This window comes from Falco punctatus (assembly GCF_963210335.1).
Source record: "Falco punctatus genome assembly, chromosome: 13".
In the NCBI taxonomy this organism is placed as follows: domain Eukaryota; kingdom Metazoa; phylum Chordata; class Aves; order Falconiformes; family Falconidae; genus Falco; species Falco punctatus.
The window spans coordinates 29,436,750-29,462,558 of NC_137593.1; the positions used below are offsets into that span (position 1 = coordinate 29,436,750).

A 25,809-nucleotide genomic window follows, 5' to 3' on the forward strand; every position below is an offset into this window, starting at 1 on the left:
TGACATTTTCAGTACGAGTGACTAACGGTGCTACCTTAAGTTACTTTCAAAACTGCAGCAACCAGAAGGCAGGCTGCCGTCCAACACCCAGCTGTGCATTCCCCACTCTGCCCCCAAACCAAACAGATTGTTCCAGCTGTTTCTGCTGGGAAACAGAGCGGGCAGCTCCTCTGGAGCTGCTGGGCACAGGCACTGCTGTTCCTGCCACGCTTTTCTGACTGTGCTCCAAAACAGGTAACAGTAGGCAGCCGGAGACTATTTGCTGGGCCTGAAAGGAAGATTAAAACCAGTTTTCTTGCTCTGGGTACAAACGTCCCAAAGAGAGTCCTAGTCAGCAAGCTAACTGCTTCACTGGAATACCACTGGAGAGCCAAACCGTATGTTCTTTTCAAGGGAAAGAGCTCTGAGCATGGAGCAAGTACCACCACAGGAACAGCCTGACCTAGGTTTTAGGCTTTCTCTTATGGAAAAGCTTCTTAAAAGTAAAAATGAATCAAAAACATTGAAACAATGGGGGAATTGCAAACTGTGAGGCGCAGGAGCAGGCATGTTCTGAACAAAGCATTTTACTGTTAGTGCCTTTCCTTTTTCTTAATAAATACGCTGTTGAAGCAGCACAGTATCTGTTTTAATGAGTGTTTTGCATTAGCACTCAGGGTGTGTGTATTTACTCATTCTATGGAATATGTTGAGTTATCTTCGCATAACTTGGGAGCTCCCGTTTCCTACATGGGAATTTTCCCATGAATTTTTGGCTTCTGCTTATGAAAATTAGCCGATTCCTTCCCCTTGCCTCACCAGCCTCAATTTGTTTCTCAATAAAAAAATGGGACAACTGCCGGTCTAAAGCACTTTAAGCACAATACCTCAACACAGTGGTGTTGCTACTGGCATGCCTTACAGCTCAAATATCTCTGACTTCTTGCCATACCTTCCTTTATTCGACTTCTGTGATTGAGCAGAGATCTGTATCTGACAGTGCAGACCCCTCTTGGAATACAGCTGCACCCTAAATGTGACGTGCCAAGCACCGGTTACATCACCGCAGAAGCCATGTGCAAAGCAGAGGATCCAAGGAGGGCTGAGACTAGAGCATAAACAATTAGCTGCATCGGTCCCACAAAACCATTTATCCCAGGTTTCAAGCAAAGCAAGCAGGAGTAAGGGCCAGGCTTGGCAGAGTTAGCAGCTTTCCTGTTCTTTTTCTGTCAAGGAGTTCAGTCTTTCCCACAGCAATCAAAGCACTGCACTTCTTGCTTTGCGGGACCCAACAGGCTGTCTGCAGGGCCGCCTCTGCTCTAGGCAGAGGTAGTTTCTGAAGTGTGTTGTTCTTTGAGATAGTAGGACACCTCCTCTGTCTTGCTAGATTTATGGGCTCTCATACCTGTGGGTGGAAGGGAACTTCATTTGCCTACTGCATTTCAAGCACCGAAACCAAACTTGCAAACGTAAGAGCGACACCAGAAGATCCTGCCTTACGAAATGCTGTAGAAACTCCCCAGCGCACCTGAAACTTCAATACACCCTCCCACAGCCATGAGCCAGAGCCAGGCAATCCTATCGTGTCTGGCCTGCCCCGTCAACAAAGCTGGCCACCAAACCACTCCTTAGACAAACCTTTCCTTCCTCCTCACACTCCTTCCATTCCCCGTTTCTGGACTTGACCCAGAATTGCACCAAATCTGACTCCGTGACACTTTCTCTCACCCGGTTACTGTAACAACAGGCCCATTTCAGCATCATTAAAATCTTCATATAAAAGGACACGAGTGGCTAACGGCACCTCCCATTTTCTGGATGATGGAGAGATTCTTTAGAGCACTGTGCCCTGTAACAGCCCGCCTGCACGCTCTGGCAGCAGGTGCCACGCAGGAGACAGCTAGCCCAGTAGCACAGGGCTACAGTACCAAAGGCTGCCGCGGTGCAGGGAAGGTACCTGCCTCGCTGCTCAACCAGGCTGTTCCCATCTGAAGGAACAGGACACGCTGCAGCCCGGAGCCACGATCCAGCACGTCCGAAGAGGTGACAGATACAGTGGGAATGGGGCTGTAAGACAAGTCATTAGCAGAACTGTTCATTTTAACTCTAAGAAACACACTGTGAAATTGTTAGGTGTGGGAAAAGCTCTGCACCAAGTTAACTATAAAGCATTTTTACTTACCCAAAAGAAACTTTTCTTTCCACTGCAGGAATCCTTTAGGAGTTTCTTTCTGGCTTTCTCTTACCGCCCGTCAGCAGGAGCCCAGTGTTAAGCTCTTTGTGCACTATTCATTCCATACACAATGATGGGAAAACAGCAAATATGGAAGATCAGATACTTTCATGGAGTTCTTTGTACTGAATTCCAGTACGTTGTCTTCCTGAGCAAGTTTCAGTTCTTGCCAGAGCCTTTATGGATTATATTTGTGCACATTCCCTAGACTGTCAGTAATTAACAACCTTGTTTGCCCTCTATTTCATATACTTCCATAAAGCATGCAGCATTTCAGGATCAACTAAGAAAAATGCAGGAAAAATAATGTTTTAAGTTTTTCTTTACACAGAGGTCAAGAAACAGGAGTTAGAAGGTATTTTGTTCACCTGAGTTTTTTTAACCAGTAACTGTGTGAAACAAGCTAGCAAAATCCTGATGGAAATCTTCCTTCAGGGCACAGAAGCAAGATAAACCAGCAAGAATGCCAAAGAGCAGTCAACGAAATGGACAGATATGGCGTGCCTAGCCACATTCATACTCGACACTCAGAAAGATCCATGTGGTATTTGTCTGGTCCACCTCATGATAAAACAGGACTGTGTGGTGCAGGACAGTGACCTGACAGCAAGACACTTCCCTGCACCCATGCTGTCTACTCAGATACAAACGACAGAGGGCTCAGCAGACATAGAGGTTACAAGTCAAAAGCCTGAACTTCGTTCCTTTCAGTCTTGTGAGGGTATTCTACCCAATTTCAGCTTTTTAGAATATAAAGCTATAAAAAACTCCATCCCTTTTTGCACTGGGACTTTTAATACTGCTGCTCAGGATAGTAAACCGACAGTGCATTATTAAGAGAAAGGCGGGGTATAGTCCTTTTCGGTAAAATTTGTTAACGAAATACTAAACGTTCTTTTCTCCTAGTATCACGGGATAGCTCTCTTCTCAGCCACTGACACTGAGGTCATTAGAGCGTATATGAAGAAAGCGAGAGAGGTACAACTAATTCATCTACATGTGTCAATGAAAGCCTAGGAGCAAGTGGGAATAAATTTGATCTCCAGCAATATTCAGCACGGGCTGAAACAGGTACAGTAGAGGCTCTAAATGATCTCCTTCCTCACTGCTTCCTGAAAAGCAGCCAGGGAGTGAGCTCCAAGTACTCTCTTCAGAAAACAGAACACTTCTATAGACAACCCACTGTTACTCTTAACTAGGACAAGCGGAACCTACCAGAATGTTACCCCAAAGGTATGGATAAAATATGAGAAAAATGCTGGGAACTTGCAGAATACCAAATGGAAGCAGCAAAGAAAGGGAAGGAATCTAAAGACACAAGAAAAAAAACCCAACCCTACTGAACAGCACAAGAGATGATCAGAAGACAATAAATTCTAAGTATATTGAAGAATGGTAGGAGTGGGTGAAAAGGACCGGAAAAGAAATATTCATACAAATGCAGGCATAAACTGGGTAAGAAATTAATTCAAAGAAAAAGGTTAAAAAATACACACATACATGGTTATACAGAAAATCTGCACTGAAATATATTCACCTGTATTATGCTACTGCATGCAAAAAACAGTTTATCTGCATAGCCATGTACTAACAATGCACTGCAATTCCTCCAAAATAATGCGACAGCCTGAGTTTATTAAGCAGATTTAAAGTAACATAAAACTTGCTCCAGCCTGTGAGCACATAAGCAACATGCTGCCTAAAAAAACTTTAGTGCAACATTCCTTCTAGCCCTGTCAATGGCAAAACAACATACAAAAGGACATTTTCAATGTAGATAGTTAGGTTTATAACTAATATTTATACTAAACAACCATAATATTTTTGTTCTTTTTTTTCCAAGCCCAACCTTTCCTTATTCTTCCTACATATGAGTGTATAATAAAAAGGTTTGAGACTACTGACACTAATTCACACTTCTGAATAGAAAGCTCACAATATATTTACCTAGTTTTGTGAGGTGTTTTACATGTCGATTTTGATATGGTATTTCAGTCCCTGTCCACAATTACCATTGTTCTTATTTATGCTCACAGAACTAACAATTCTAGAACATTTTTTTATAGTACATTTTCCAGTAATTATTTCATTGTGCAACTGTTAGTGCAATTCTTTTTAAGCACTCCTTTCCAGAATCAGATTTGAATTCCATGAAATTAGCCTTCTACACCTGACAGAACGGATGCCACTCCGGGAAAAAAAAAAATAGTCAGTACAAAATTTGCTTTCAAAAAGCAGGACTGATATACTCAGGATGCTTCCTTGCTTCTTCTCTCACTATAGCCTAAAACTGAACCTTCCCTTAAGTATTTAGTGCGGAACCGGTACATTAAAGTATGTTTATGTTTCATTTATCTTAAAACCATGTGCAAGTTTTACCCCTGTGGAGTGGTCTGACTGCAGAATGTGCACCCCAGCAATGCCAAGCGATCTGACACAGCAACCTGAAGTGAGCTGTCCAGACCAGGGCACATGCAAAGGCGACACATTCCAAACCTGGAGTACTGCTGTAAAATCCTCTGGTATTACCAGCTCAAGAATCCAAAACCAAGGACACAGCCTAGTGCTCTTAATCTGTAACCGCCACAGGGGTCACTGAAGTCGTTTCACAGGAAGATGAACACTAAATCATTTTGGAATATCTAGAACAAAGATCAAACAACCTTTCACTCTCTCCATAGATGAAGCACAATTAACTGGAGAAAACAACGACCTTTAACACTTAAAGTACAACAAGTAGCTTCATTCTATGCTACCACAATAATTAAGGGCATGCAAGTTTGGTGAGAGCTGTTAAAAAAGCAAGATCCCATAGGTGGGACTCTGGCAGCTCTGGGAACACCCACAGGGAAATGCACTGTACCGATACACTTTGAGCATACAAAAAGTAATGACCCTTTTATGCAGGTTCATCAATGTGTTCTCTTTCAACCACACCTGCATTTCTCCTTTATATTTAAAACATATCACCACAAACAAATTAATATTGCAAGTGTTTATTATAATAAAGAATCATAACAAAAAAAGGTTTCTTTTAGCATATTTTATTCATAATTTCGGCTAATGGCAGTACATAAAACAGAATATAACAGATTTTTGTACCAAGAGCAAGTAATTTTTGCTACCAACTATAAAACTCTGCAAATTCAAAAGTATTTTGACTCTTAAAATAAAAACCATTACGATGCTGTAACAGAAAAAGAATTGTGGCCAGTTCAGCAAACCACCAAACAACATCTACCTTTTGTCTGCAAGTTTTTCTTCTACCCAAGTCTGTCATCTACCAGAAGCTGAGTTGGTCTGAAACAGGACCTGAGACAGGTAGCCTTGCTTTTCATGTCTTAACATGCAACCATTTATTGCAAGACCATCACAAGAAAAGCGAAGGGGAAACAGACCTTCAGAGACAGCAGGCACACTACAAATGACTGTCTCAAAGACCTGGGAAGAAGAAGCAATTAGCTGTCTTAAGTATTTCAGTTAAAACAGCAAGTGCCATAAACTTGCTTTTTCCTGTTAAAAAACAAAACAGCAAATGAAAATAGCTCTCCTGTCAGAATTTATAGATCAAAAATTATTTGCCTAAGAATCAAATAGAATACTTCATCCTGACCAAATATTTTAATAGATACATGACATTTCAAAGAATAAGACATTGCTTAAAATAATTCCACAGGTAGTGACCAAACAGCACTAAATGCAGGGACAATCTACTTTTGTTCCCACGTTAGAAAATACAGGGAAAAAAAAATATTGAACCAACATACACTGAAAGAGTTACATGTACAACCAGTCCCCCCTTGCATACATTTTAGATTTCACAGTTTTTCTTCAAGTATGGGTTCATGGTACTATTGCAGCTTACCATACCCTACCAAGCTTATAGGTGAAAACATAAATGTCCCAGAGTCGCTCTCCTTGGCAAAGCAGACAGCATCTGCGTTCAAAACATTTAACCAAGAGCTACCAGACAGAGCTTAAAAGTAGATAAATGCTGCATTAACAGAAAAATAAAACCCACAACCACATTTGTGGTAACTGAAGAACAGCATGGGACTTCACAGAGTATTCAATTACTTCAGTTTATAGTAAATTCTTTTGGTAAATTTAAGACACCGATTCACAAAAATATATCAAAAGTTTTAGAAATAAGTAAGGTGTTGTGGAGTGTTTTCTGACAATCCTGCCACATTACTTTGTTTCTACACTTCCTTTTGGAAAAGCAGGACAAGAACTTAGAAGTGCATGTTTTTCCATCTAAGTTTTGTATGTAAATATTTGACAGAATGGGACTTAACACTTCTGTCCATCTCAACATACAAAAAGGTTCTCACTTTCACCTTTTGTCAAGGTTACAGAAGGTCAAATATGTTGTGCAAAACTTTGACAGTAACTGCTTTTGAGAAAAAACCTGGAGCTTCCTGGCAAAGGCTATGATGCAGGATTTTACTTCACATTTTTAGAAAGAGTCAAATTAAAACAATTCATAAACAGTAGTTTCAGGCAGGTAAAAATTTCAGTTGCTTAGCAGGTTTATATTTAATCTAGCCACTTACGTACCACTAGAATTATACGTTAGTTGTAGAAATCCTATTAGTTGTTTCAAAGAAACATTTAAAAAAATAATTATAGAAGTCACAGCTGCACCTGAGCTAAAAGAAGAGAAAGAAGCTGCAATTCTATTTATTTATTATCCATTCAGACAACAACATTTTGTGACGGATCAGATTAGGAAAGCTGATTGCTGGCTTTATCAGAAGTGGTAGAAAAACCAAGCACTGTGTATTACTGCTTACCCTATCAGCTACCACCTATGTAGCTGTATGCTATAGCTGTTATTACATACTACAAATACAGTACCAGACATGATATGTAGTAGAAGTCCAGCCAAGCTAAAAAACAGTCTCTTTTACTATCAGTGTTAAGGAAAGTGACCTTGGCCTAAGAAAAAAACCCCAAAACCCAGAAAGTGTAACTTACCAGTCACTTCTGAAGTAATACTGCTAACTCCATCTTGGAGCAAAACCTTAAAATACAGTTTGCATTGATCCTGTCAGGCACAGATCACTTTAAAAAGAGAGAAGTGCGCTAGTATTTATTTTAAACTACAATTAACAGTTTGCAATGCCCTAAAACCAGTATGAAAATACTCATTAGGAATTATAGAATTTCTTATACATTTGGATATAGAAAACACCCATGCACAGAAAACTACTTTTTGGGGTTTACCTCATGTAATAATACCAGCATCATTCAAGTTTATTTGGCTGCAGTAATCCCAGAAAATAGCAGGACTGATTTGTGCAGACCTACAAGAAACTCTTAAAAAGCATCTGCAATAGAGTAAGAAATTTTAGGCCAACAATAAAGACTAAATGTCTCTCGAGATTAAATCTGAAGGAAATAATGCCTGTCATATAAAATACAGCGTGCCTCTTAAAGAGGCAATTCCTCTTAGTTCTTTCATTAAGACACAAGGCATGCTTGAATTTTGATACTTGCAGAGGCCAAGGATATCATCTGCATTGAGCAGAGACAGAAAAAGGGCTGATGGTCTCACAGACACACACCTGTAAACACCACAAGAAACATAAAATAAAATGTGCAGGCATCCTTAGTGAGGCGAGTATTATATGTCATTGAACAAAGTATCACTGACAGCTGATTATTTCTAAATGTAATACAAAGTTAAAAGCAGGGACCTAATAAGCCATATTAAAAAAAGAATTACTATCTAATGCCATATCAAGACTAAAAAAGTTTCAACATCTATTTTGTATCCCTAATACAATGGGAAATAAAAAATAAACTCAGTATAAGAATTGCTAAACAAAACCAAAGTCAAATATGTGTAATATATAAAATACCAAATGATTACATGTTACAAAATACCTATCACAAGGGTTACCACAACACATTCCCATGTTAAAGTCTAAAGCAAACCAAGTCACATGTTGAGTAAATGGCATCCTTTCTGGTGTAACACCACCATAATTCAACTCCAGAAGGTCTCCCTTAAGTAAAGGTATGAAGTAATCTAAAAACAAGACAGAAAGGTACAATTTTAAGATCAGCTATCTTCTTAAAGTTAGAAGCCCAAAAGAACTGCATACATTTAAAAGTCACAATGAAACAATGACTTCATCACAGGTTTGAGAATCACCTGTTTTTACACAATTTCAAAGACTCCTTCCATGCACATATTGTATTGACTTTCCGAAAATTTGAAAATAGATAGATAGATATAAATATATATATATGCACATACACACACAACCACACCAATGTTTAGTTTGGATCCAAGCCATTTCACTTCAAAAACAACAGTTAAACCTTAAAAAACAAGACTGAAACATGTGCAATCCCATCTCAAACATTTTTCCAAAACTTAATACCAACCACAGTAACAAGTAGTTAAAGGAAAAACCCTTTATGTGGCTATCTCAACATCATACCAAGGACTTTATACATGGTGTCCATGAACTGCACTGCTATCTCCTTCTCCACTTTGCATCTGCATCTGCATCTGCGCCTGCATTCTCGCAATCATCTCCTGCATGCGACGAAGCTGGAAAAGTAACACATAAGAATACTGTAACAATGAAAACTTAAACCTATTAAATGTTTTCATATTCCTCGAAACAACAACCCTTTTCATTTTTAGTTATCTCTTGGAACTTGGGTAGCCACTAAGACCACCAGCAGGAGATGGAGCGTCTGCTTGTGCTAGGGCAGACCAAAAAGTTCATCCAACTCAGCCTTCTCTCCAATACCGGCTATTAGCAAACGCATAGATGAGCCCAACAGCCAGGTGTAGGCACCCAGTATTTCCTGACATGCATTCTCAAACTCTAGAAATCTGTAAATTCTGAACTTGCTATACTAAAAAAATTCTACCTTTGTATTTAGTGAGCCCATTCATGCAGAAAATAAAACTCTCCAGTTTCTCAGCATTTTTGAGCTGAACTGCATTCTTGCAACGTGCTAAATTCCATGCTAATGGAGTTCCACAATTTACAATCTTAAAAGTATCTGGTTTTATTTGAAACCAGCCACCTATTAATCTCATTACAAGAACCTGTTCCTTGTACAGCATATTGCCATTCATCCTGCCACCTATGATTATGTAAGCCCCTTAACTATATCCTTCCCCTGTCATCTGCTTCCCAGCAAAAGCATGAACCTCATCTCCCTTTGCACAGGACCTAGTTCAGATCCCCACTTCAGCTTTTCTGCCCACTTTTTGCTATTCGCTGTACTGTATTCACTACTTTCCCTAGTCCTTTTTGGGTTAGTGGGACAATAAAAACGGTGTTAGAGGATTTATTATAGTGGCAGAACAAGAATTTCTGTTTCATTCTTTATTCCTGACAATTCCTACCATTGTTTCCTCCTTTGCTGCAGAGCCAGACTTTTTCACCAATCTGCATTGCTAACTTTAGAACCTTTACTCATGTGAGGATGGCTCTCCTTCCCCACACAATGTGTACTGCATCTATCACTAATCAGTACAATGAAATCAGGCATTTTAGCAGATTCTGTTTGTTCCAATAAATCAGTAACCTGAGACTCCTCTACACCTCTTTGCATTCTCTTGTTACTGTACCTTGAATAATGTTGTATCAGTAAATTCTGTCTTTTCCTTTACAAATTACCAAGACCATATAAATCATTTGACCAAAAGTAGTGATAAGAATAAAAATTTCCACATCGCAAAGAGTACAGAGCTCTGTCATCTTACTTCAGCTTCTTTTTCAAGCAGAATCTGGTCTTTATTGACTTCTTCATCTTCTATTTTCCTAAAATGAGATTAACATTGTTCAATGACATGCATACATTCCTGGTTTTGAACTTCCACAGAATGCTTTGTTGCCAAAATCAAGGCTCTTGAAACATGTCAGAGTTTCATAATAGAAACAAAATTCATGGAAACATGTTCCCCACATAGCTGCAATTCATGTTTTTCTTATGTTTTTCTAATACAGTCACCTTTTTTTCAAGTCCAGATTTCTTTTGTATAACATGTTAAAGTACAGTACAAACATCGATTACTCCTTTCAAAATTAAGCAAATGCTTTTGACCAGTATCTCAAACTCTTGCTTAATCGAGACATGCCAGTTTTCTGAGAAACCAAATAGAATATTTTTACGTACTGTATTTTCAAGATTACCTACCACTTTGCCAATAGATTTCTCCTATCCCATGTTGCAATGAGCTATCAGATCTCATCACACAAGTGCCATCAAAAGTGAAAAGTAAACAAAGTAACACTTGTTAAAAGGTTAACAGAGGATTTTTTGACAATGTATTTCTATGTGCCCAAAAGCCTCTAAGATCATCAGTGAACAGTCAACAAGCACTAATTGCCAAGCACTGCCAGTGGGGTAAGTGCAAGTCTGAAAAATTCACACGCAAACTACCCTCACCTCTAGTAAACTTAACCACATTCTAGGACCTCTTCAGAAATGTGAAAGCAAGAATGTATGGGCCACTTTGCTAGACAAGATACAAAGCCATGTGTTAGTTTCACAAAGAAATACACCCCAACTTAACCGCAACTTACTCTCAAGGGTTCTTAGCAGAGGTAACTTTAAAACCTCCAAAAATTGGGGAACATTATTTTAACTCTGGATGACCTTAGGTTACATTACTTCTAAGACCTTTGTACATACCTGTTGGATAACAGGCATGAGAACCTGGCAATTTTTATTTTTTTTCTCCTTAGCTTGAACTTCAGGAAATGGGATTTAGAAGTCAGGGGAGAAGAGCCTGCCATCTTGCCTGAAAGGAAAACTGGACTTGTAGGCCAGTGCTACAGGCAGAGATAAAACTCCTTTTCCTGAAAACTGACTAGGCATGTGACAAAACCTATGTCAACAGCATGATGGGAAAAGCTTTGCAAAATACATCAAACCCACTGAAACGTGCAATTATGAAGCCCTCTAGTGGTTGAAGTAAGAGAAGCAACTGAAAAATCTAAACCAGGAAACACCTATTTTCAATAAGAACTCACAAACTCAACTTCACAAACCCTGCTATTTTAGTTAAAAATGGGGTGTTCTGCTTGTCTCTCACCAGGAAAGCTGTGCCCTACCCACCACAGCTCAAAACAGGGTTGAAAGATATTATCCTGTGACTGCTGTGCAAAAAAAATTATTTACGTATACCACGTTTAATAAAGCATGGCAGAAGGACTCAAATTTCTCTTTTTAAAGATGCAGTCCAAATATCCCAACAGTTACTTCTGAAAAACCCACCCTTTTTGCCACCTACTAGCACTGACTTAACTTGCAGATTTTTTAAGACAATGTAAATCATAGACATCTGCCCTACTTGCTTACCTCAAACAATCCAATCCAACTGCACTCAAGTGTTAAAACAAAGCAGAGATCTAACTATGTCCTTTCAGTGCCACAACTGTCTCTTCAGATTTACATAATACTTTTTCTTACACCCAGTGTAAGCTGGTCAACTGAACTTGATGCCGACTGGAGCTACAGAGCTGTCCATGATCTATCAAATCCTAGCAATGAAATGGTAGGAGAGGCAGAGAAAGAGACCAAAAAGTAAATGCAGAAGAAGAAACAGCATGTAACCATAAGATGACAACCTGCCACCTCGTTTGAGCCTCTCAGAGCGGAAGTTCTCATAGTGAAGGTCCTGGGTCACCTCCTGAAGATCCTGCATATGGGTGCTGGAGGAAGAAAAGTAATTAAAAGATAAACATACCTGTGTTACATTAGCTTGCTCAACCAACTCTCATTCAGCACTGTATTGGGTCAATCTGTTCAGCATGTACACCCATTTAACATACTAATTTAAAAGCTAATTCAAGTTAAATTGGTGCAATAAAAGACACAGAGAGAGACCACCTCAGACCCTGAGGCAGCCCTGACATAAGCTGTCCTCCTGGGTGAGGCTTTTCAGGAGGCAATGTAGGAGAAGCAAAGCCTGAAAAAAAATCAACTACTGGACTTGTGAAATCTACTCCTTTGCAGATATCTACATATCAATATATTTAAATAAGCACAAGGTGTGAAGCAACCTGTTTTATGTTCCTGGGGATCTAAACAGCAATACAACGCTAACTGCCGAAAGAATTAGACAAAACATTATTTTAACAGAATCACTGAGTATTTCAGATTGGAAAGAACTTTATGGAGCCTATATGGTCCAATTCCTGCCTAGGCCAGCTAGGTTGAGGCTGCTCATGGCCTTCACCGGACAAATTCTTAATGTCTCCAAGGATTCCACAACCACTCCAAACCCCCAATATGATGTTTGGATATCTTCCTAGTCATTGTTTTTTAAACTATAATTTAACTGGGATTTTCTAACTTACATTAACATGGTCCTCAGCTTCAGGAAGTCATTATGTTCCGGATTCTCCACTTCAACTACACCCCATGGGTAGAGTCGACCTCTAACTTTTTTACCCTTGGCTTCTATGAGTTGATTAGATCCCACTACACAAAATGGAATGCTGGCCTGAAAGCCGAAAATTCAAAAATTACTCATAATGAACCAGAACAAACAACTCCAAGAACTACTCCTGTTCTGCTCAGCATTGCATATTATGGTATTAAGTTTGTAATGCTTTTAATTTGAAGGTGTAAACAACCCCAAAGTAATAGTTACTACCATCTTCCAGATAGGGAAGCCTGGGCACACAGAGACAGTGACTCATTCAAGGACTCATCACAGGTCACAGTATGTATCTTGTTCTAAAGACATCTGAGCAGTCCAGGAAGATATACTGTATATTATCCACATATGCAACCTGTGAAGCCAGTCATACCTTCAGGAGTCTGGTCTGCTCTTTAAAATCTTCATCCTCATCTGATTCAGCATCAGGCAGGTGATAAATCTTGATGCCATGTTCTTCTATTTCGTCCAGAATCTGAGATTTATAATATAAGAAATTGAGATAATATACATGTAAATTCAGTACTTTTAAGATAAAATTGCTTAATCAGTTATGCACAGTCTCTTCAGAAATTTGCACCTATCTCCCTGATCCAAATTACTCAGCAAATATTTGTTTTTAAACACCATATTTCCTCATGATAGTCAACAACCACTTGCCACTGACTTTCAGACAAACAAGTGTTCAAACGAGTACCGTCCTTCGGGGATTATACATAAGAAATTGTGCTTTTTTAAACCTTTACAATTGTTTGTTGGGTTTTTTTTTAATTATAAAGCATTGTCTCAAAAGTTCTAATAGCTTGGAATGGCCTAAAACTTCTTGCTCTTGCCTCTGAATTGGGAGTGTTTAAAAACCTAACTGAGCTACAGACACAACAAATACTTTTTTCTGCCTTTATCACTGCTAAGAACGGCATCTGCAGCTGGAATCCATTTGTCATAAACCCAAATTTTGCTCCTTAAAAAAAAAAATTAAAATCTTTATTTCTGCAGAATTCTAGCACAAGACATATATCAAACTAAAGTATACTTCTCTATTTTTATTGCAAGTTGGGTGAGAGAACTATAAGGATTTTTAGAATAACTGAAAAATTCCTAAATAAACTTTCGATCCAGTCTTAGCTGTTATATTTACGTATGCCTTCTGACCAGTTAATTCTAACACTTTTTCCTAAATTTCATAAATGTTATTAACTCAGGATGGTTTGTTGCATTTTTCCCCCCTTGGCAAATACAGCATCAAGACTGAATGCGTCAAGGGGTCTTGCTTATGGAAAAAAGAACTGGAATGTATTAGAAGAGGGTAACGTAAAGGAAGAAAACAAACCCCAAAAATCAGAAAAACCTCTGAAAATCCTGTTTTTCAATCATGAGAATTCTGACTGAGTAAAAAAAACACATGCACATTATAGACACAGATGCTGTCTCTGCTTTAGGACTTTACTAAACAGGTAAGGGAGCAATTAGCATTAGCAAATGCATTTAAATATTCTTCCAAAGTTCCAAAATTAACTCATAATTGTAACGAGAGCAAATCTGCCATTTCGCAGGCATCATTTTAGGGGCAATTTTTTCTCAGTTCAATACATAACAAAAGAATCTACAAGATATCAAACTACATATTAAAAGATGTTACACTGTGCATGACATTAGGACTGAATATATATGAACAAGAACACGCCTCTCTTGAGTGACCATGCTGCTATAACCAAACAACAACATCCTTCTGCAAGCTAGAAAAATACTTACCCTTTTCTTCAGTCTTTCTCTCTCTTTCAGGGAAAGCGTATCAGCTTTTGCAATCACTGGTACTATATTTACTTTGTTGTGTATGGCCTTCATAAACTCAACATCCAGAGGCTTAAGGCTAAAATCAAAATATGGAAAAAGTTTAATTTGTTTTTAATCTAAAATACCAATTTATTTTCGCACCATTGAACTCTTTTTACACAGAACGAACACACCCAATTAATTCCAGCAATTCTAGTACTTCTTTAAGTAATGGCAATCTGATTTTGAAAATGTAAGTCAACAGGCACAAACCAACTCCCCAGAATAAAATAATTTAAAAAATAAAATGACAGAGAAACACCTACCCATGACCAAATGGTGAAATGAAATAGAAGCAGCAATGAACCCGGTTATCTATGATATGCCTTCTGTTCAAACCACTCTCATCATGCAGATATCGCTCAAACTGCTCATCAATGTAAGAGATTATGGTCTTAAAACTGTAAAACAAACATGGATTCAAGAAATCATGCTCATTCCCCAATGGTCAGTAATTTTAGCGATGTTTCAAAGGTAGTATAAAACACCAAGACATCCTGCTGCTGAACCAATCTGCTGATAGACAAAAATTAATGTACTGATGCTGTAAGAGTAGAAGAGCACATATCTTAAAATTTTAATTGAATTCTAGAATAACAAACTACTATGCACATTTTTGTTATATATATATATGTGCATTTTATCTTAATATATAACAAACATCTTGACTTCTACAGCAAATTTCTCTCAGGTTAGTATTTATCTTTTGACTAGTATTAAATCACACATGTTGAAAGTAATCTAAGCTTCTTGTTCCAAATTGATTTAAAAATCAAGAATGGTTTGGGTTCGAAGGGACCTTTAAAGATCATCTAGTCCAACCCTCCTGCCATGGACAGGGACATCTCTCAGCAGGTCAGGTTGCTCAAAGACCCATCCAACGTGACTGCGAACACTTCCAGTGATGGGGCACATGCACAGCTTCTCTGGGAAACCTGTTCCAGTGCCTCACCACCATCAATGCAAAAAACTTCTTCCTCATGTCCAACCTAAATCTATCCTCTGTTTAAAACCATGGCCCCTTGGCTCTGTTACTACTACAGGCCCTGGTAATAAATCTCTCTCCACCTCTCCTATATGCCCCTTTAATATATTGAAAGGCCTTATCAAGGTCTCCCCATAGCCTTCTCTTCTCTAGGCTGAAGAACTCCAGCTCCCACAGCTTTTCTTCACTGCTGTTACAGCCTTTGGATCATTTTTGTGGCCCTCCTCGAGTCCCACTCTAACAGGTCCATGTCTGCCTTGTGCTGGGGGCCCCAAAGAGGGATGCAGGTCTCACAGGAGCAGCGTAGAAGGGGAAAATCACCACCTTTGACCTGCTGGGCCACGCTGCTTTTGATGCAGCCCAGGATATAAATGGCTTTCAGGGATGCAAACGCACATTGCTGGCTCATATCCAATTTTTCATCCACCAGTAAACCTCAAATTCTTCTCTGCAGGGCTGCCCTCAAACCATTCATCTCCTAGTCTGTACTGATGTTGAGGATTTCCCCAACCCATGTGCAGGACCTTACACCTGGCCTTGAACTTCAGGAGGTTTGCACGGGCACACCCCTCAAACCTATCAAGGTCCCTCTGGATGACTTCTCTTCCCTCTAGTGATTCAACTGCACCGCTCAGCTTGGCATCATCTGCAAACTCGCTAAAGGTGGACTCAATCCCACTACGTCGGTGATGAATATGTTAAACAGTACTGGTCCCAGTACAGACCCTTGAGAGGCACCACTCATTACTGGTTTCGACTTAGACTTTAAGCCATTGACTGTAGCTCTTTGGATGCGGCCATTCAGCCAATTCCTTATCCGTCCAACAGTCTGTCCCTCAAACCTGTATCTCTCCAATTCAGAGGCAAGAATGTTATGGTGGACCATATGAAAGGCCTTACAGAATTCCAGGTAGATGACATCAGTAGCTTTTCCTTTATCCACTCCATCATAGAAGGCCACCAGATTAGCCAGGCACAATCTGCCCTTGGTGGAGCCATCTTGGCAGGGTCCAGTCATCTCCCTGTCTTCCATATGTTTCAATATACCTTCCCAGAGAATCTGGGAATTCTATGATCTTAGAGGCTGACTGGCTGGTAGCTCCCAGGCTCCTCTGTTTTAACCCTCTTTAAAAATGGGTGTGATGTTTCCCTTTCTCCAGTCTCTGAGGACTTTGCCTGACTGCCATGACTTTTGAAATATGATGGAGAGTGGCTTGGCAACTATATCTACTGCAGATAACCTGATGAGATGGGACGCATCTTGTTGGGCCCCCCATGGACATAAAAAGTCCCTTACCAAGTTCAACTTCCTCAGGTGGTCTTGTACCTGATCTTCATTTATTATGGGAGGGACTTCTTTCCCCAGTCCCTACCCTGAGGTTCAGGGGCTTGAGAGATGTGGGAAGAGGGATTACCTTTTAAAACTGATCACCATTGATCAAGATTATTTCTCAGTACTTATTAAAATGTGAATTTCTAAAAAACCCAAACAATCAAACCCAAAGATGATGAAAATGCACTTAAAAATGAAGCACAGAATCTAAGAATGCTCAGATGAATGTGGACAACATCTAAAGGTGGGTATTTCACTTGCACTAAAGACTAGATTAATTACTTTCTCATGAATTTCCTGTGTCCCAGTGGTTCCATTGCTTTCTGACTATAAAAAAAAATAATCAAGGTCACCATTCACTTAAAACTATTTCAAGTTTGAAATAGTTTTCTTGGAGGTGGGGTGGGGGGTGGAAATCTGTGCCACAAAATTTACTTCAAGTCATGTGGAAGTTATTGATGCCTCTTTACATGTGTTTGAATTAACTCATAACTCTTAAATTAAGCTTCCTCAAACTTAGAAAACATGACCATCTCTCCAAAAGTCACACCACAAATTCAGCACTTCACGTAACTCGCCAAAAAAAGGTAAGATAATGATTTAACACTATAATCATTTTTAATCACCTTTGGAATGGAAGCGTTTAAAAGAGACACTTATGACTTGGGACATCCTACTTTGAACTGCGTATCATTAATATAGCCCACTTCAGTTATTTATTACCACCTCCCCCCAGACAAATGTGAAATGTATCGATCCATGTATGAAAACTGACATCCATGTTCTGTGTACATACCAGTCTCGACAATTGATAGCATCCCCATATCCTGGTGTATCTACAACTGTCAGACGTAGTTTCACACCCCTCTCTTCAATTTCAACTGTTGAGGCTTCAATCTGCACAGTGCGTTCAATCTTCTCTAAAAGACAATAAACTTGATCTTTCAGAATGGAATTCATAAGACTACATCATTCTGAGTTCAAAAAATTAATTGGCAGATATAACCATAGAAATATTATTCTACAGATTACCTTCCAAGGCCTGATAACAGCAAGATTCAGTACTTAATTCTTCAGATTTTGTTAGATGATTATATGAGATTTAATACTGTTCTTAAATATAATGTACAAACTAAGGCAAAGGGACTGAGAAAAAATCTGTAGGTAATCAGCAGTTTGGAGAACAATACTAAACTACACGCGATCGACTTTTTTCTTAAGGTTGAAAGTGATAAGTAATCATCAGCTAACAATTAAAGTCATTCAACAAGCAGCAAAAAGCGAAAAAACCAGCATCTTCCCCTATTTTCTTACAATATTCTCTTTCATTGGATTATTGTATGCCTTGGTTAACTGAATAAAAAAGGGACAAGGGGCTGAAGAAGAAAAGGAGGCAAAGTTCATTTTCACTAAACACCAACCCAAAGCAAAGGAATCAAGTTGCAAGTCCAAGCAGGCACAAACAATGCATATGTTTATAATTGCAATAGATTCAAAATTAAAGAGTTTCTGATTGTTTTAGCTGATTGTACCTTACTGTGACACGGTGCCATTTTGTATAGCAATAGAAGGGATCAACTTCTAGGTGCCTGAGGCCTAAACAACAAAGACCCAAAATGCATCCCCGGGTACAAAGGGAACCAATTCTATCAAACAGTTCAAGTATCAGGAAACACATTAGAAATTATTACACCTAGAAATCACTACTGGCTGTTACTAAAATCCAAAGATAAAAGCATTCAACTCCAAAAATCAAGAACAGAGAAACTAGAACAAAGGTGTTCTTACCAGCAGCTCCTGGGATTATCCTTTCTGGGTAGAGATCCGTCAAGAAGAGGCTGTTTATTAGTGTAGATTTTCCCAATCCAGATTCACCTGCGGTTCAATATAAAGATAAATTCAACATATTAACATAAATAATTTCAACTCTATCCAGTTGACAGTATCATCTGACATTTTTTAATGATAATAAAAATTCATGCTCAATTCTTGTAATTTAAAAATTTACAGCTTATAACTGTGTATGAGAAAAGTTTGCACAAAAAGGTTGAATAATAATTTTTACATCTCAGCTTTATAATACACTTTCTCAGAGCTTTCGCCGATGATTTGTAATTAAAACTGGTAGTCAAGCGGAGTTCCAATCAATTTGGACTTAAAAATTTACCATTTCACATCTCCTGATTTTTTAAGGCGTGCTTTCCTGCTGTCATGCCAGAATGTGAAAGATCACACAGTGAGAAGCTAGATCCTGCCTAGGCTGTATCATCAATTTAAGCAACAAAAAAGGCATTGCTGAACTTCTGCACAGGCAGCCCTCATAATGTGTGATCTATTTCTGCTTTTTATGCTAATATGGCGAACAAGAACTCAAGGGAAGAGGAATATGACACTGCCACTGAGTATACACACAAGGCAACTTCAGCAATTTTTTCAGTGACAAAACGGGATTACCAAATTGTACCATAAATGTATTTTTGTTTAAGAGCTACTGACTGAGCCATGAGGAAAGTTCAAAAGCCAACTAATTAGCTAGAGATCAAGAACTTAATCAGAACAAATGTTCACAGCATAAAAAAGATGAAGTACTCAATACTTGGATTCACTGAACAAGTCCTTTTTTAGAAATCTGGTTTTATTTCAGGTGTTGATAGAATTAATTAAAAAAATTAGACATTAAAAATTATGGCCTGCATGATCCCTTTGAGTAACAGAGACTATTCTGCAATAGGAATCTCACAAAAATATCTGAACAAAAGAAAAAGAAAAAAAAAGAAAAGAGATGGAATTATCTTTCAAATAAAGATTTGACTAGGAGCTGCCAGTTTTTAATGCCTTCTAGAACTCGTCATTCAAGATCAGATTTAACAGTGCAACCCTCACCAGTGAAAGACAGATGCAGCCAGAGTAACTCAACAGTCACATGGCATCATTTCAGCCAAACATGGAAAAGCATCATTTTAACCAGTAGCACATTCCATACTTTGTCTGGGTGAATTACATGTAAAACAAATCAGTTTTCATAGTCGATGTCAAGGATCATACTGGCCACAGCAGTTAAAAGTTCAGTGACTCTTAAGTGAAATAATTATTTAGATGAAGTCATAGCTTAATAATGACAATGAACATAAAATTGTTAAGAAATACAAGTGGTTAGGATTTCTTTGGAAGCAACACAACCAAGCAGCCAAATTGCTACAAACCCAGCTCATATTTTCACAAACCACAATAAACAACATCAGAAAAAAACAATGCAAAGAAGAAAAATCATTGATTAGGACTCTGTCAGTGCAGACAGCTTTCAAAGAAACAGTCTCCTGCTCTAAAATTAAGAAGCATGGCAACTCAGTAATATTTTAATAGAGACATTGTGATATAGCCCACAAGAAAACATACTTAAATCCCATGCATATTTCAAGAGAAAGAATTCACATTCCAAACTGTTGAAATAATAAACAATTTAAAGCACACTTATTTTATCTTATATTGACTGCCTCCCGCAGTGATTGACAGCATATCTGAAAATTTGGAGTAGTATTTTCAATGAAATTACTTTTCTCCAAGTTCTCTTCCTGTAGTTTTCATTTATCCTTTAGAATACCAGCAGGCAACAACTGTAAATTTTACTCTGGCACATAGGTGGGGTCAATTACCTTTCTGTTACTCTGACACCATGTCATGTCCCCCTCTATTTTCTATTTTACAAAAGCCTAGAAACAACACTTCGGTCTATAGAATCTTACATAGCTTTCTGTCAGAACTGTTTCACACAGCACTATTTGCAATTAATCACAAAGATGTTTCTGCAGTAGTACATCTTTTGTTTCTCAGAACTGTTCAGATTTTTAGGATCAATGAACACTAAGTTCTGAAGAGCTACAGCAGATACTATAATTCAAAACACCTGCTTAGTCTGGCTTTACCCTTAGATTTTATAAGATGTCCATTACAGTATTACCCTAAGCAAATCCAATGAAAGATAAACATCTATGATAAAATTCTAGGAACACAAAACCAGACACCAATTCTGTCCAACACTGAACTACAAAAGACAGAAACAGAATAAAGCAAAGCTAGGGCTGTCACTTGGCAAAACTAATGAAAGGTTTGTGGATAGACTCTTCTGTAACTATGGGACTCCAAAACAATTAAGAACTTAAACACCTCTTATCGTGTACTGCCTCACCCCTCCTGCTCATTCCCGCTGTGATCTCTCTCAGACAAATCTAACACACAAATGGGATTTACTTCTTGTGATGCCAGGTAATAAAAAACCTAATTCTATTAGGATACTTTTTGCAAAAGCCTATTTTAAAAGCAAGAATTACAGAGTTCAAAAGTTACAGCTCCCAAGCAGTATAACCAGGAGAGATATACAAGACACCCAAGCCTAATTTGGAAAAAATAACACCATCTTCTCAGAGGATCAAGGTATTTCTGCAGACATACTACATTTTTCTTTCTGTTCCAGATACCAACACAAATTCTCAATGAAATATAAAATAGAATTAAACTTTAAAACTGCTAACAGAAAATCAAGATCAATTTAAAAAGTAACAACTCACATGAAAACCAAATAAGCCAATTCTCATTATTCTCTTATAACAGCATTTAGAAGGAGTGGGCAGATCAGAGTTCAGACTCTTTTGAACCACAGAAGCATAAACAACATTTTAAATAAAATAGTCTCCTTAATACTATTCTCTTAATGAAAACATGCAAGCAAACAAAGATTGTATTCAAATGCAAAACCAGTTTCAAACTATATTTTAAATGGAATACTTGAATCCTGTAAGACAGAAGGTAAGGAAGTAATGATCACTGGAGTGCACAACAGAATTTCTTCACTCACAAACTTATTAATGTATTCAAACATGGTTTTGTAGTGTGGAAAACAAGTGAATTACTAAACTATAAAAGAAAGTTCAATACTACAGTACAGAAGAGCTTTCTGATGCAAGCTCAAGCCTTAAAATAGTGGAAGTAACATTCACTTTATTTCCAATTTCCCGGTGAGCAAGTACTAATTCCAAGAAAGACTATAAAATGTTTCCTTACCAACCACCATAAGAGTAAATTCAAACCCTTTTTTCACAGACTTCCGGTGAACCTGATTGGGAAGGTTTGCAAATCCAACATAGCCAGGGGTTTCTGGATTGGTAAACTGAGCAGGCTGTTGCTAAAAATAAAATAAAGTAAGGCAATAATAAGCATCCACTCAAACATACTTGTCCGTATAACTGTTTTCCTCAGTTATTGCCAATGGTTTGAAGCTGCACGTCACACAGAGAAAACAACACCAGTGTTCCTACTGCTCAACAGTTTCACAATTAATTACAAAACTGCATTCACCTATAGTTTAAAAAAAAAAAAGTTTCATTTATTCAGCTATCCAGACAAGATCACCTTAAATTAAAAAAAAGAAAAAAAATACCATTTGTTTATCAAAGTATGATACTTTTTAAAGAGTGTCTTCACACATATTTTAAATTAAAAAGCTTGTGTCCAATGTTTATGGACTTAAATAAAAAGGTGACCATTTCTAATTTGCTTTTAGCACATCCAAATGAAAATCCTGATCGACTAGTTAAGTGATAGCTATCTGCTGGAAGTCCTCTTTAGAGATCTCTTTTAAAAGGGGAAGAAGGGGAGTTTACACAATAACGTTTCAAACATCCACTACTACAAACACTGCAGAGAAATCTTTACATCTATTAGTTTCCCTCCTTAAACACACTACTTAAGTACCTTTTATCATTCATTTCACTCCAGTAAGCTAATATGCGGTTTTTACCCATTATATCAAATGCAGGGGACCAAGAATTAGATTAATTCCAGCATGACAGAAATACTTTAAAGTTGCCACACTGTTTACGGAGGACTTTACCAGAAGATCAGTTGACGCTAACAGTAAATGAAGAAATTAAATCTAAGAATATCCACTTCCTAAATGATTCCCACTCAAAATACGGTAGAAAAATGGAAATTTCAATGAAAATGCACCAGAGAGCTTATAGGCAACTTCACAACCAAGATTAAATCCTTCCAAGAGTATTAGTTAACTGCAGAGGTTTGTATTTGTAGGAAACTACTTTAATATATACTTTACATCACTTATCCTTCAATCTCACGTCTTCTAAATGTGAATTCTCTCTTATTTATGACCCATAAATTTAGGACACACATCACCATCAAGCACAATGCAAGTTACATGTTCTGCCCTTGCAGATTAATATTTAAGAACAAGTATCTGTTTTACATTGTTACATTGGAAGACACAAATGGTACTCCTACCTTGGACATTTTTATGGAAGGTCAGGAACAAATCTGGAAAAAGAATAATGTTTGTCAGTTTATTAAAAATTGTATGAGGAGAAAAAAACCCACAAAACAATAAAATATCCACTGTTGCACACTAAATCAAAAAAGAAGCATCCTTGACTGGATGTCCAGATTTTGAAATGGTGTCAATTGCTTACAGAGTACAAGTATTTGACTCTTTGGTACTAAAGAGGGGCAGAATTTTCAGCAACCGCTGTTCCTATTAACGTCATCTTGCAATAAATTCATGCAACGTGAATGTGGGGTGCTAAAGGCACCAGATGTATGACAAACCATTTTGAAGCCTGAAAAAGAAAACTTCACATCCTTTCCGGAAACTAACCAAACCAAACACACTGCTTAAAGACATCTTACTATTTACAGGAAACAGTTTTTTCAAAGCTAAAATAAACCCAACAACTAATGTATTATTTTGTTTCTTTTTAAGCCTCCTTCCCCTCAAATTTCCTTTCATGCTTGAGTGTTCTGTACAGAGCTGACAGCTTCAGAATTAAACATTTTTTCCTCCTCTTTGGTCTGGATCTTTGAAAACTCAGTCATTTTAACTTCTGTTGCCAAGATAAGATTTTCACATGCAGCCGCATCACTTTGAAATACAAAGCAGACAGGCAAAAAATTAAAAAAAAAATCATCTCGCGTCTAACACCTTTATGCAAAAAAGTGTCTCGACAAAGACCTGCCAACACTTCTATCACATTAACTTGCATGAGTTCAAGAGATCATATAATTCACTACGGCAACATAAAAATGTCCGCATATACTGTACCTTCAAGTGATGAGTGCTCCAAGTCCCCTTTCCTAGTCCTTCACCCTGGCTTGCCCTCTAACCCCAAACGTGTTTGTTCCCACTCACAAAGCCCACAGACCATAGCCACCTCTCACCTACCTGGCTCACTCACACGTTCATTCCACAGATTTGAAATTATCATCGTCTGCTTCTTTCCATCTTCCAAGCAGATTTTTTGTCATCCAGTTCAGCTTCATGTGAAATGACACCAAATTACTTCAATGTACAGCACCCTTAAGTCTGTCCCTCCCATCAAAAAACCACCCTGAAATCAAAGCAAACTGCCCAGTGTCAGAAGGACAGGAGCCACACATTTTTGTGCTAGGCAGAAGGCAAAGTTGTTTTCAAATTGGTGATGATTTCTAGCAGCTATGGCATTTGCTTCTCTGGTAATATATGTATATGTATATATATATGTAAATATATACCAGTGTGACCTCATTAGGTTTGTTAAGATGCAACTTTTCAGCTCACCATGATTACTTCACTGTTAACAGGTACCAAGCTGCCTGCCTGCCCCGCCCCTCCCCCCACGATAAGGATGAGGTCAGTTCTGAGGAAGGCTTTTTGATGGGAGGACCAGACTGAAGGCTCTAAACTGAAGCAATTTGGTGTCGTTTCACATGAAGCTGAACCTGCTGACAGAAATCTGGCATCCTGATTACACACATGGAATAAAAACTGGCTAACAGGCTTCTCAAGTGAGATTTCATGCTAAAAATAAAATCCAGTATCTGCAACGCCTTTCAGTCAATAAGCTAGTCTATGACATATGAAGTATTCAACTACTGAAGAGGTTATCGGTGTGACTTTTATCATCATGTAAGACTGCTCCGACAGCAACTCTTCCTTCCAAGAATGTTTCCTGCTGGGTGATGTCATTGATCCCTGCTTAACCATTCTCCATGGGAGATTTTCAATGCCAAACAAAACTATCTTCTGCTAGAACAGAGAAGAACATTCCTTCAATGCATGAGGCTTGTCTGTCACCCAACTTTTCTCAGAGGCAGGCTAACAGCAGATGAAAGTTTCTCACAGCCAGCAAGAAACAGAGAAAAGCTATTTATGCAGATGGCAGCAGTTACATTATGCTTTAATACATGGACCGAGCACTGAAATATTTCATGAAAGATCTTTCCCAGAGCATTCCCCTCAAGCTGAGCACTCCCACACAGGCAGGATCACAGTTTCCGAGCAGTCCCGATTTTCCTCTGAAGCTGGCCGATCGTGTTTCTTACCCTCCGGTTTCAACAACCCGGCTGGGGCTTTTAACAACAGCGTCTTCTGGAGCGTTGCGTGCAAACAGCACAGCAGAGACCGCCTCACCCGCTCGGCAGGAAGGAACCGCACGCCCAGGCCCGCCGGGGGGTACCTCAGGCGGCTCAGGCGACAAGGCCCCGCGCCGGGCGGAGGCGGGTAGGGCGCTGCCGACCCACTCCGACACCCCCAAGCAGCTGGCGGCTCTACAACCGGCGCCGTCCATCGCCGCCCCGCCCCGCAGCTCCCATCGACCGCTTCCTCCTCGCCAGCACCCCTCCCGGCCGCCCCGCCGCCCTCCCTCAGGTCCGCCCTCCCTCAGCCCCGGCCTGCCGAGCGCGTCCGGCGAGAGCGCGCAGAGGGGCTTCCCAGGGAGTTCCCGGAGAGCCGGGGAAGGGGCTGTCCCGCACCACCCCTCCAGACGGGGGCCGCGCAGGCGGACCCTCGAGCCCGGCCGAGAGAGAGCAGCGCCGCTCGCCGCCCCCCTCCCGCGGCGCCTCCTCACCTGCGCCTCACGCAGCCAGCGACCCCGACCACCGCTCCCACGCGCGCGCTGGGCCGGCGGGAAGAGGCGGTGCAGCCCCGCCCCAGGCCCCGCCCCCGCCCCGGGGCGGAGCGAGAGGCGCGGCGCCAG

General features: G+C 39.3%; 1 protein-coding gene across 3 annotated transcripts; it reads right to left on the reverse strand.

The window, feature by feature from the left end:
• Positions 1-5,240: 5,240 nt before the first annotated feature.
• Positions 5,241-25,809, reverse strand: SEPTIN2 (septin 2). 3 transcript variants are annotated; one of them, XM_080409670.1, is made up of 14 exons: positions 25,681-25,743; positions 24,018-24,109; positions 23,084-23,116; positions 21,848-21,968; positions 18,578-18,664; positions 17,586-17,709; positions 14,738-14,872; positions 14,391-14,508; positions 13,012-13,113; positions 12,556-12,701; positions 11,824-11,907; positions 9,954-10,011; positions 8,668-8,780; positions 5,241-8,249 (listed from the first exon to the last, which is right to left on the reverse strand). In XM_080409670.1, exons 3-13 carry the CDS (start codon positions 23,090-23,092, stop codon positions 8,676-8,678), a joined length of 1,089 nt encoding a protein of 362 aa, XP_080265796.1. In that variant the 5' UTR covers positions 23,093-23,116; positions 24,018-24,109; positions 25,681-25,743; the 3' UTR covers positions 5,241-8,249; positions 8,668-8,675. The 3 variants fall into 3 exon arrangements, with proteins under 3 accessions (XP_080265796.1, XP_080265795.1, XP_080265797.1); XM_080409669.1 differs by lacking the exon at positions 24,018-24,109 and having other exon boundaries at positions 25,681-25,809; XM_080409671.1 differs by lacking the exons at positions 24,018-24,109; positions 25,681-25,743 and adding an exon at positions 25,157-25,404.